The 12,155-nt window shown below is 36.8% G+C and overlaps 1 protein-coding gene across 1 annotated transcript; it reads right to left on the bottom strand.

Moving 5' to 3' along the window:
* Positions 1-10,817: 10,817 nt before the first annotated feature.
* LOC101975217 (calmodulin) lies at positions 10,818-11,243 on the bottom strand. Its single transcript, XM_040281963.2, has one exon. The coding sequence runs from the start codon at positions 11,169-11,171 to the stop codon at positions 10,827-10,829; it is 345 nt and encodes a 114-aa protein (XP_040137897.2). The 5' UTR covers positions 11,172-11,243; the 3' UTR covers positions 10,818-10,826.
* Between the last annotated feature and the right edge of the window lie 912 nt (positions 11,244-12,155).

The following is a 12,155-nucleotide window of genomic DNA, read 5'->3' as shown; positions in this document are numbered from 1 at the left end:
CATCGAAATTTCCTTGCCAAGCGTACCCCATCCTGCTTAGAGGACATTTGATGGGACATTGCATGCATGCTTTAATGAGGTGACCTTGCTCAAGGACCTAGGCAGATCCGGGTTTAGAGCTGATCAGGTTTGAGGAAGTAACCGGCTCCTTGAGTTTAAGGCGTTGCCAGTTTAAGATAATGGGTTTTAGGGAAGTTGGAGATTGAAGATTATTGCTGGGATTAGGGTGTTCCTGCTGCTTGTTCCCATTGAGTTCTCATGAGATTAAAATGGGATTTGGAGATAGCCTCATGGAGTAGGTGGTTTGTGCGGGAGACGGCAGAACGTGTTGGCCCCTGGACCTGTGTGGAGGCGGTGTGAGAGCGGGAATAAAGAATTGCTGTTTGAACCTACAAAGCTGTGAGTGCCTCGTGATTCTGGTGCCAAGCCGAGACATTGGCCTTGGCACAACGTAAAATTGTTCTCTTTGGTTTCCATTTTTCTTGGGCAACGCACCTTGTCAGAGATTGTCTGGATTTTAGTAACCATTCTCTAACTTGTGCTGCACTAGGGTCATTTTGACCCACTTCCGTTCTGCTGGCTTACTGCTATGCCAACCTGGAAAGTCCCGTGGGAAGTACCAATGTACCCATGTATTGTCTCGCTAACTGCCCAATTCAGCTTCTGTACCTGCTTGCTTGCATCTATGTCAACCTGGATGTGGTTTTTGCAGTTTTTTCCTTTAAATATCCTAAAATGCTCAGGCTCTGGGCTGTTCCTTGCAGAAACAGTTATGGGCCCTGCGGGAGAGCAGTTGCCAGCCGGCTAAATAAAGACTCTTCAATTTGGACAAATCAAGGACTTGGTGTGTTTTCTGAGTGACCTGCCCCACAATACCTTTTGCCTTTTGTGGTACTGGGAATTGAACCCAGGATGTTCTATCACTGAGCTGTGTCCCTGGTCCCCTTTTTTTATTTTATTTATTTTATTGTATATATTTGTTGGGTCTTGCTAACACTAAGTTGCTGGCTCTGGCCTTGAACTTGTAGTCCTCCTGCCTTCTCAGTAACTGGGATTACAGGCAAGCATGCACCACCACACCTACCTGTCAATTTTTTAAACTGGGGTCAAATTATAGACACTCCCTATAATACTCCCTATAATAATGTTGTCCAATACATGTTTTATAATATTTTTCCTGGTTCATTGCTATTGTTTTTGTATAGAATAAACAGAATGCAGATGTTTTTTTCAGAATACAGATTTTTTTAACAAATGTGAAATATTCAGAGAAATTAATTACACTTTCTTTTCTTTCAACATTGTTTTGACAAAAATTTAGGTAATTACTCATTTTTTTCTGCCTACACTTGAAATATAGATACTACTTCTTAATATTCCTGACAGGTAAATGGATGGTAAGAATTATAAAAGTGCCATTGTTTTTTTTTTTTTAGGTGAAGAAGTTAAAGTTCAAAATAAGTAGGTAAAGAGAGTAATATTCAGAGTATGAATATCAATTGATTGCCAATCAAACATACAGTGTCTGGCATCCAAAGGATGATTAATAAATGTCTAGACAATGAATTAATCTACAGCTCTCTTGAATTCCAAAGAACAGAAAGGAGAGTGACTAAAATCCCCACAATCCCCATTGTTTCAAAAGTTCAAAATTTCTCTAAAGGAAACAGATTTTCCTTCCACCATAAGGCTTTATCAATCCCCATTTTTGCCCTTCTGCATAATCCAGAAGTATGTGTGGTTGAAGTTTAAGTACCTCCAGTGGTCTGAAAACTGTTGTCATAAAACCTACTTGATAGATGAATGAACATATAAAGTTAAAATGAGAATTTAATACATGCTTTTAGGATAAACAGCTCCATATCATCCAAGCATATGAGATAAACCACTGTATATTTAAATGAGAGTATTAATGTGGAGAGACTAAACCCTTCCCACACTACACACTCCTTTATCATTGAGTGAAACTTCTAATTTATGCTATTTTAAATTATGTGGATTTACATTGATGTTATTGATTATTTTCTCTCTAGGCTAATGAAAACCTTTACAGCTAAAAGCAATATTAATGCCTCAATAAAATTGACTTCCTGTGAAATGCTTCTAGTTTAATTGCTGCTTCTACTTGGCTCTAACATATTTAAAAATAAATCTATTTTAAGTTTATTATGGATAAATTATTCCAAGTTTTTATTGCTGTTTTTAAAATTCATCATTCAGACTATTAATAATGGAGATTAAAACAAGCAAATATACATGAAGTATTTTTTAATTCATTGTTTTCAGTAGTCATGCTATGGTCTGGGTGTTGGGTGTACCCTAAAGGTCCATATATTAAAGCTTGGTCCCCTGGGTGGCACTATTGGGAGGTGGTAGAATCTTTCGAAGGTGGAGCCTGGTGGGAGGCCTTAAGCCATTGGAGGCAGACCCTGAAGGGAGATTGTGGGGCCTCAAATCACTCTCCTTCTCTCTGTTCCTGTTTGAAATGGAGCTATTTGCTCCAACACACACTCCCACCATAATGTGCCACCATCCACAAACCTCACCAGAAACCAAACAAATGGGGCCTGCCTGATCTTGGACTTTGACCCTCCAAAATTGAGTTAACTGAACCTTTTATCTTTATAAATGAGATGCTTCAGGTATTTCATTATAAAAACACAAAGCTGACTAATACAATATAATAATAACATATGCATCTGGTACAATATTCAAAAATCAACAAAAATAGATATAGTAAAATGTAAACCTCCTTTCCATTTTTTTCCCCAGCTACTCTTTTCTTTCTGGAAGTAGTAAGTATGATGAGTTTATTATGCATGGATCTAAAAATGAAATAATACTAGCCTCCATTTGTTGAGTTCTTGCTCTGCACCAAGCATTCTCACCTTAACCATATAAATACTACTTTTATTTAGCTGATGAGAAAACTAGGTCATACAGACACTAAAAAAAAAATTGTTTTAAGGAATTTCATTTTGTAGGTGGAAAAATGTGAGTTCAAATAAGGATCACTGCTCCTGCCCCTACAGTTTGTATTGTAGCAGTTACCATGTTATATTTAGCGTTAAGAAGAGACTAAATAAATGGCAGTAAGTTACTAGGGCAATAAATACCAGATAAAATGTAGCAAGCATATCTTTAAAATGTTTTTCACAATTAAGAATCACTTAATTAAGTAATATTCATTGAATACCTACTATGGCCCATACACAAGAAACATTTTTACCATCCTCATGGAGCTCTTCCATCAAGGTATGCAGATGAGGATACAGCAACTGCAGTACTACATGGTATGTACAATTGGGATGGGGCCATAACCAAACTCTAAAATATGTGACATTGATACATATACATACATACATACACAACTTGTGCTTTATCTCATATGACTACATGGCAGATGGGAAGGACACTGGTGGGTGAGGCTGAAAAAAAATATCAAGAAAACTATTGCAAGAAAACTACTGGGAAAATGTTAAGGAACTGCTAAAAAAAAAAAAAAAGCTGAAAAAATTAAGTTGTGGCTCATGTTCTGTAGTGCTAAAAGCACCACCTGATGGACTTTTTAATTTGAGCAAAGAGATTTCAAGCAAAAAAAATTCAGAGTATCAGATGGTTTATACTAGCTGCAAGTAATAAAGTTTTTCATGAAAGAGATGGATTCAGAAAAGAACAGCCAATTTGCAAACAAATCTTAGAAAATTATAGATGGGCTAGAATTTGCCTGTCTGGAAAATAAACAATGACTTGTTTCTAATATGAATAAAAAAATTCTAGAATTAAGAAATGGCCTTAGAATAAAGATCAGATCAAAGACATTTGTAAAGTTTTATAGAGAATCGAATGAGTGCTTCCTCTTCTGAACAAAACGGCTTTTTAAAACTTAAAGACATGGTAGGTACCATGGAAACCTGACCCAAGGTAACAGTGAGTCAAAATAAAAAAGCCTGTCTTGAAACTACTTTTGGATTTGGCTTCTGGAACATTTAGTGAATGTAATCTGTTACACAGAAAATCCCCAGTGTTCTTAAGGGAATTGTATCCGCAAAAGTATCACCAACCTAGACTAACAGGGACTGCAATTATCCAACTAAAAAGTTTTCTGAGCCCCAACTTTGCACAGAAGACTGAAAAAGTTGTTCAGAAAGCATTCAGGATGATAAATTTAAATTGGGCATTTGAAATTTTTAGTATCTAAGGGATACCAGAGCAGAAAAATCAATGGAGTTGAACATATAATTCTGAAAGTTAAGAGATAGATTGGAGGTATAATTAGAAATTGTGGAGCCATTAGCACATATTGAAAATACAAAAACAACAACATAAACTTTCAACCTTGGTTGAAATATCAATGAAATCTTAGGACCCCCACATCATAGTGTTGCTAAATAGGAACCTGTAATAGAAGCAGAAAGTTATTAACAAAGGTGCTTTTGAGAAGACAAAGGAGAAGACTAGTTTTATAAAACTGTCAATATCAGATTCCTAGAAAGAAAAATTTTCATTCTAAGTGGGTTCAAATTAAGACTTCAGTGAAACAACAGTGTGGGCAGAACTGATGAGACAAATGGAATATGGAGGCACTAAGACCTGTAAGAGTGGAAAGCCAGGAATGACTGCTCTTTGGACTAAAGAGTCTAGAGAAGGACACAGTGCTGCTGGAACCCCGGGGTAGGCACCACCTAACAGAACTGCAGCTGGGAAGGACACAGCTAATGCCAGAGACAGTGCAGTGAGCAGGGATGGGCAGAAGAGTAATCACCTGACCCTCTGCTCCTTTTTCCATCTCCTGCTAGTACACCTTCCATTGAACCAACCTTCCACTGGGGTGGGGGGGAGGCTAGAGTAATAAAGTCTTCAGAAGACAATATCCAAAAGCATAAATAAAAGGGGAGAAGGGGAGAGGATGTATCTGTAAGCAAATGGAGAATAGCCAGCACAGGTTGTAAGATGAGGGGAAGATTTCATAATATTTGTACATCTGAGGCTAGGGTTGCAGCTCAATAATAGAGCGCTTGCCTAGCTTGTGTGAGGCAGAATTCAGTTCTCAGCACTACATATAAATAAAAAAAAAAATAAATGAATATCTATTGACAACTAAAAATAAAGAGTGAGGCTTGGCCTCCTTTCTCTTTGAAAAAATAATATTTGTAAATCAGATACCATAAATGCACAAAGAATATTCAACATAAGTTAGGTGGAAATAAAGTTATGCTTAATTTACATATACAGTTTTCTAACTTATTAAATTAAATATGAAATAATGGAATATATGAGTCCACTGAGTGAATTCCTTAATTAAAAACAAAAAGCAAAATACACTGTCTTGTCACATTCTACTTTCATTTTTTGTACTGGGTATTGAACTCAGGGGTGATTAACCACTGAGCCACATCTGCAGTCCTTTTTTCTGTTGTTTATTTTTAGAGACAGGGTCTCACTGAGTTGCTTAGGTCCTCACTAAGTTACTGAGGCTGGCCTTGAACTCACAATCCTCCTGCCTCAGCCTCTCAAGGCTCTAGGATTACAGGTGTGTGCCACCTCACATGGCATAATAGTCTACTTTTAACTACAAGAGGATCATCATCATTATCTCTTTTGCAATCTTAACTAAACACAGTAAATACCTTAAAGTTTATTTCTCCTGTTTGTTGTATTTATGCACTTTATCAAGGGTGTGTGACAATGTATCTATTAGAATCTTTCTTGTAAGTGTTGTCAACTGTATACAATTTGTAATACATAGCCAGCACTGTGATGATTTAGACATCACCTATAAACATAATAACTTTGCCTGTCACTCCACCATTTAATTGAAATGAAATCCACTGCTAATCAGAACTTATCAACATATTTTGCTTTGGCTTTCTCCCTATAGACCTGTTTAAACAAGACAATCTTTGTGGTGCTAACAACTTCATTTCTGAACACAATGCCAAGCATGTTTCTTACATGATACCAGTGAAAAATACATTCTTGGGAGCTGATGACATCAACCATGGAGAATGTTAACAATGAGAAAGAAAGATTCCCTAGGATCTTGTGAGGACAACAACATTTAAGGGAAAGACAACAAACTAAAAAGAATGAACCAAAGACAGAGGGTTAATGTGATATCAAGAAAACAAGTGGAAAATGAGAAGTGGCCCACATTTTTAAATGTTGCATTCAATAAAATAAGGTGAGGACTGAAATGATTCCATTCAACTTAAGCACAGGCAGGTTGTATTAGTCAGCTTTTTGTTACTATAATGAAATACCTGACACAAACACTTACGAAGAAGAGATTGATTTAGCTCACGGTTTTGGAGGCTGAAAGTCAAAAAAGCCTGGCACAGGCTCTGATCCCATAGCAGATGGCAGATAGTGGAACATGGGGGTGGAAGGAGCACATCTCAAGCCAGAAATAGAGAACTGGATGCAGCCAGGCTTGCTACTTTCATAAAACCCTTCCTAAAGATCAGTAGAGTAGAAGGGAACAGGGAGAGGGAAGAGGAAAAGAAAAGGGGAAGTACTGGGGACTGAATTGGAGCAAATTATATTCCATGCTTTTATAATTACATCAACATCCTAATATTATGTATAACTAACTAAAGACTAAAAAGAAAACAATTAAAAGCCCTCTTAAGAGAACTGAAGGGGTGACAGAACTATATAGATAAATAAATAGGTAGAGAGAGAGAGAGGAGAGAGAGAGTTCTAGAGCAAAGAGCTATAAAATCTATGTTGTTGGACCTTTGTCCTCATGATGAAAATATAGGAAAACTCAATTTGTTTTCAAAATAGACAATGGGAAAAAATTGTGGGCAAATCTCATGAAAAAATCTTATTGGAAACAAATATTGCAGAATAAAATCCCCACATACCATAAAGGAAGAGCTTCAAAAAGGCATGCCAACAAAATGGGAAACTATAAAATACAATATTTCAAAATAAGCAAAAAGAAAGTTTAAAATATACTATTCAAAGAAATTAAGAAAAATTTAGAAACCATGAAAAAATAAGCATTAAAGAAATTTAAAAATGAATGATAGCAGAATCAAAATCTAGGGTTATAAAGCAGGGAACCTGAAATTTTGCTAAATTTCTTTCATTGATCCCTTCAAACTTTAGCTCCAGCCAACCCTTATTCTGTGGGCTAACTTCACTTTTGACGTTGGCCTTCAGTGATGCTGACATGATAATGCAAGTACGAAGAAGATAGGCACCGCTCGGGTTGTGGCTCAGCAGTAGAGCATTTGCCTCGAACGTGCAGACCCTGGGTTTGATCCTCAGCACCACATAAAAATAAATGAATAAAATAAAGGTATTGTATCCAACTATAACTAAAAAAATAAATATTAAAAATAAATAAAAATAAACACCATAGGCAAACTGATGAACACTGTAGTGGTTTATTTGAATTGTCGACGTGATTGGATTAAGAGATGCTGAAGTTTGAGGCTTCTGAGTATGTATAGGAATGATTAGCATGTGGAATAGCAAACTGAAGTGGAGACACTCCCTAAGTGTGGGCAGCACAGGCCAATAGGCCCATTGTTTCTGAAAATCTTACATTAATGATTAAAATACTGTGGAGACCTAATAATATTCCTGCTTAACCACTACATATGTGACCTGTTGAAATTAAAGAAAAGTACATTTATGTATCAATGATATTTGAAGTTTTTAAAATGAGCATATTATTTGTAACAGAACATTTTCCAAAGATAACATTTGATTGTATTATTTTGTAGCTTTCTCCATGTTTTATATATAGTCAAACCATAATTCCTGCCCTCAAGTGTACACCATATCTTGAGAGAATTTTTTCATATTACATTATTATTATGTTCATCTTAACTCATCCCTCTGTCCTATCTTTTTCTCAGTTAAAAAAATGTTTTTAAAATTTTTAGTTAAATTAGTATTTCCAAATGATCTGAATACAAAACTACTTTTGGAAATTTGTTAGAGTCAAACAAACACTTTTACTGCCAGTATAATTATGCAGCAAGCTGTTTACCAATTCATGGATCACCAATCAAAATATAAAAAGCAAATCATCTGGCTCAAAGTCTCTTTCAATTATGGCACTGTGTATGCTTTAGCCCAGCTGCATGATAAAAATTGCTCTATTATGTATCTTTGTCGCCCATCTTGGAATATTAACAAATGTATTTGCAAACTAAAATACTAACATCTGGTTTTTGATAAGATGAAATAAATTCCCAAAATTAAAATAATTATTGTGGAAATTATCACATAAATAAAAGAAAGTAGTACAATGAGCCCAATGTACCCATTATTCAACTCTAACAATTATTAATAAATAGCTAATCTTTCACCTTCTCTACCTACCACTTTCACCTCACCCCAATTACTTAAAAGTAAATCCCATACATCATATAATTTCAGCTGAAACTACTCTAGTATTTGTTAAAATCTCATAATACAACTCTCACACGGAAATTAACAGTTCAAGGGGTGGGACATGGGCATGGGGGTGGGGTGCTAATGCAATTCACTAACAGAAACTAATTGAAGCTGGAGCAAATGATAAGACTTCAAATCTCATGTGATTTGACATCAGACAACTCTTAGGGTAAAATGGTGACGGGGCAAAGAAGATGGCTGCTAAAGGGAGGCAGAGATGCCAAGTCTTCCATCCTGCTTTCGGCCACCCATGGGCCCCAGGCAGGCAGAAATGAAGCATCCAGTCATTGACAGAGGATGACAGAGGGGCCACCCTATGCATACTTGGATGACTGTGCCCTGAGGTGGTCCAGGGCACAAGTACCTCCAAGCATCAATATGCTACTTGACCAATACCTCCCAGCATCAATATGCTACTAAAAAGACAGTGTCTTGCTAAGTTGCTCAGCACCTTGCTAAATTGCTGAGGCTGGTCTCCAGTTTGCAGTCCTCCTGCTTCAGCCTCCTGAGTTGCTGGGATCACAAGTGTGGGTTACCACACCTGGTTGGTATGCTTCTTCTTCCCACTCTCTACCCTGTGACTTGGAACAACACTTTGGAGGCAGTCTGGGTGATTTTGGCCTCTGTCTGGCAAAGGAGTGGACATCCATCGAGACTTAGCAGACAGAGCTTCCCTGCGATTGGAAGGTGTAAGTTAGAAAACCATCAGATCTGACTCATCCTGATAGTGCTACTTAAAAGCTGTCCTTGTCTCCCAGTGCCTGGATCCAGATGCTCACCCCTGGACTCGTTACCTCTTCCTGCCATTCTTCACAGTAAATGTCTTATTTGCTGAAGGTAACCGGAGTAGAGTTCTGTTGCTCCAAGCCAAAAATCTGAACAGAAACAGAAAGCGTGAATGTGCAGGTGTTATTCATGGTACATGACAAAGTGGCGTTTGGTTCCAGTGCTGTGTTCTGGTACCAAAGAAGAGGCTGTATAGAAACTTAAGATGGGACTTGGGAATATAAGTGCTTTGGGGGATAATGTGTTCCTGGTTATCAGAGATAGTCTTGTCTTGGCTGTCCTAGGAGATTCAAGCATTACATGAAATGATCTTGAAGTTCTTCTTCAACCTAAAATCCCAAAACTCTTTCTAGTCATTTGTTGCCAGTGACTGAGGCCCATCAAGCACATCCTGGCAGCTGAGGACAATAGTCCCTAGACTAACTTGGTGCATTTCACACTCACCTCAGCTGTTACAGAATCTCAGTGCAAACCACCCATAGGATCCGGGGCAAGTGTGCATCTCCTCGGAAGAAAATATATTTGCTTTCTCGGCATGAGGCAGTCATTTGTAAGCCATATGAGTTATGACTGGCTTTTAAAGCAGCAGTTGCTATAATAAAAAATTAAACTTATGGAAAATCTCCAAAAAAAAAAAATTTAACAATTTAATACCAGAACTCTACAGCTACTTTTCACATTTTTTCTTCCTGCCACATAATTTAACCATATGCTTGAATCAGATTTTAAATAAGGTCTATACATTATAATAGGTGGCTATGTCTTTTACTATTTTTTTAATCTATGGATTTTCTCTTCACTTAATTTTTTATTATAATTTTTATTGGAAAAAAAATATACAACTTGGAATGGATTTGAGGCAAATTGTGCCATAAACAGATTTTCTTTAAGTGGCTAAACAAAGTTTAAAAAGGAAATAATGATAAAAGAAAATGTTTCTGGTACAAAACCAGCAATACAAAAAAATAATGTATGAATACCTAGATAATATACCCGTTTTGCAATAGTGCAATTTTTTTTTTATTGGTTGTTCACAACATTACAAAGCTCTTGACATATCATACGCAATAGTGCAATTTTTAAGTACATATTGTTGACTGTCCATAGTCCACGCAGAGTTACAACTCCACACTTCAACAACAACGTGACAATTCCTAAAGAAAACTACTTTTTTTAAAAAAAGGTATAACCCAAGGCTGAGGTTGTGGCTCAAGTGCTAGAGCACTTGCCTGACATGTGTGAGGCACTGGGTTCGATCCTCATCACCACATAAAAATAAAATAAAGATATTATGTCTACCTAAAAAAGTGAAAAATAAGTATTAAAACAAATTTAAAAAGGCATAACCCAATTTGACCAACTCCATCTTAAGTTTGGATGTGCACAAGGGCTTAGATATATCCAGAGTAAGCCACATGCAAAATGTTACTTGATCAATTTTCTAAAATAAGGTTTCAGGACAACAACAGTAAGATAAGGGAAGAAAACATGGAGAAATGAAGTCCTAATTATTATACATGCATATTTTTTTGACAGTAGAGGGAAACTCTTACAGATAAGTTACAAAGAAAGGCAAATAAATGATTTAATACAAGAAATTTCATACATTCTGTACAATGTCTTCACTTTGTTGTCATCATTTGTACAAACTCTTCATAGTTTACTTGACAATCGCCATCAATGTCTACTTCCCCAAACATTTCATCAACCTCTTCATCTGTTAACTTCTCTCCAAGGTTTGTCATCACATGGCGAAGCTCTGCCGCATTAATACAGCCATTGCCATCCTTATCAAATACACGGAGTGCTTCTCTAATTTCTTCTTCACTGTCTGCATCTTTCATTTTCCTTGCCATTATTGTCAAAAGAAATCCAGGGAAGTCAATTGTGCCAATACCATCAGCATCTACTTCATTAATCATGTCCTGTAACTCTGCTTCTGTGGGATTCTGCCCAAGAGACCACATTACAGTTGCCAATTCCTTTGTTGTTATAGTCCCATTCCCATCCTTGTCAAATAGCGGAAAAGCTTCTTTGAATTCTGCAATCTGCACTTTAGTCAGTTGGTCAGCCACACTGCAAACACTTCCGGTTTCTGAGGCCTGACCACAAAACCACTGGGCTCACGAGCACTGCTCAGACTTCACTCAATTTTTTACTAGTATTTTCTTTTTAAATTTGGAAACTCAATTGTTTATCATACAGTGTTGCATCCCTGTAGTGTCATCTGATACAATTACTCTGCACTTATATTTCCTGGAAATTGGCACAGTGAGGATCAATACAACTTTCTGCTGTGATGGAAACATTTTATACACCATCCAATACTTTATCCACTACCTATCTACAGATGGCCATTGGACATTTGGAACTGTTACTCATACGACCAAGGTATTAAATTTTTTTTTTTACTTTATTTCATTGTAATTCACTAATTTCCATTTAATTAGCAATAGATGGCAGGCAGCTACAATATTAAAAAGCATCATTCTCAAATCTTGATCAGATGGGCTGGGGATGTGGCTCAAGCGGTAGCGCGCTCGCCTGGCATGCGTGCGGCCCGGGTTCGATCCTCAGCACCACATACCAACAAAGATGTTGTGTCCGCCGAGAACTAAAAACTAAATATTAAAAATTCTCTCTCTCTCTCTCTCTCCCCTCTCTCACTCTCTCTTTAAAAAAAAAATCTTGATCAGATTCTGAGCAGAGGTTTTTGACATTCATTTTGTTTTTGGTTTTCTTTTTTCTTTTCTTTTTTTAAATGTTTATTTTTTAGTTGGAGATGAACACAATACTTTTTAAAAAAAGAAATTACTATTTTTATGTGGTGCTGAGGATCAAACACAGGGCTGCGCATGTGCTAGGTGAGCTTTCTACTGCTAAGCCACAATCCTAGCCCTCATTTTTGGTTTTCTAACCTGATTACTTAATATGCAATGTTGTATACTTTT

This window comes from Ictidomys tridecemlineatus, chromosome 6, assembly GCF_052094955.1.
Source record: "Ictidomys tridecemlineatus isolate mIctTri1 chromosome 6, mIctTri1.hap1, whole genome shotgun sequence".
NCBI classification, from domain to species: domain Eukaryota; kingdom Metazoa; phylum Chordata; class Mammalia; order Rodentia; family Sciuridae; genus Ictidomys; species Ictidomys tridecemlineatus.
The sequence above is the reverse complement of the archived record's forward strand: the minus strand, read 5'-3'. Positions and strand labels throughout refer to the sequence as shown.

Coding starts and splice junctions, on each gene's coding strand:
- LOC101975217 (XM_040281963.2), bottom strand. CDS start 11,171: ATGTGGTCTCTTGGGCAGAATCCCACAGAAGCAGAGTTACAGGACATG.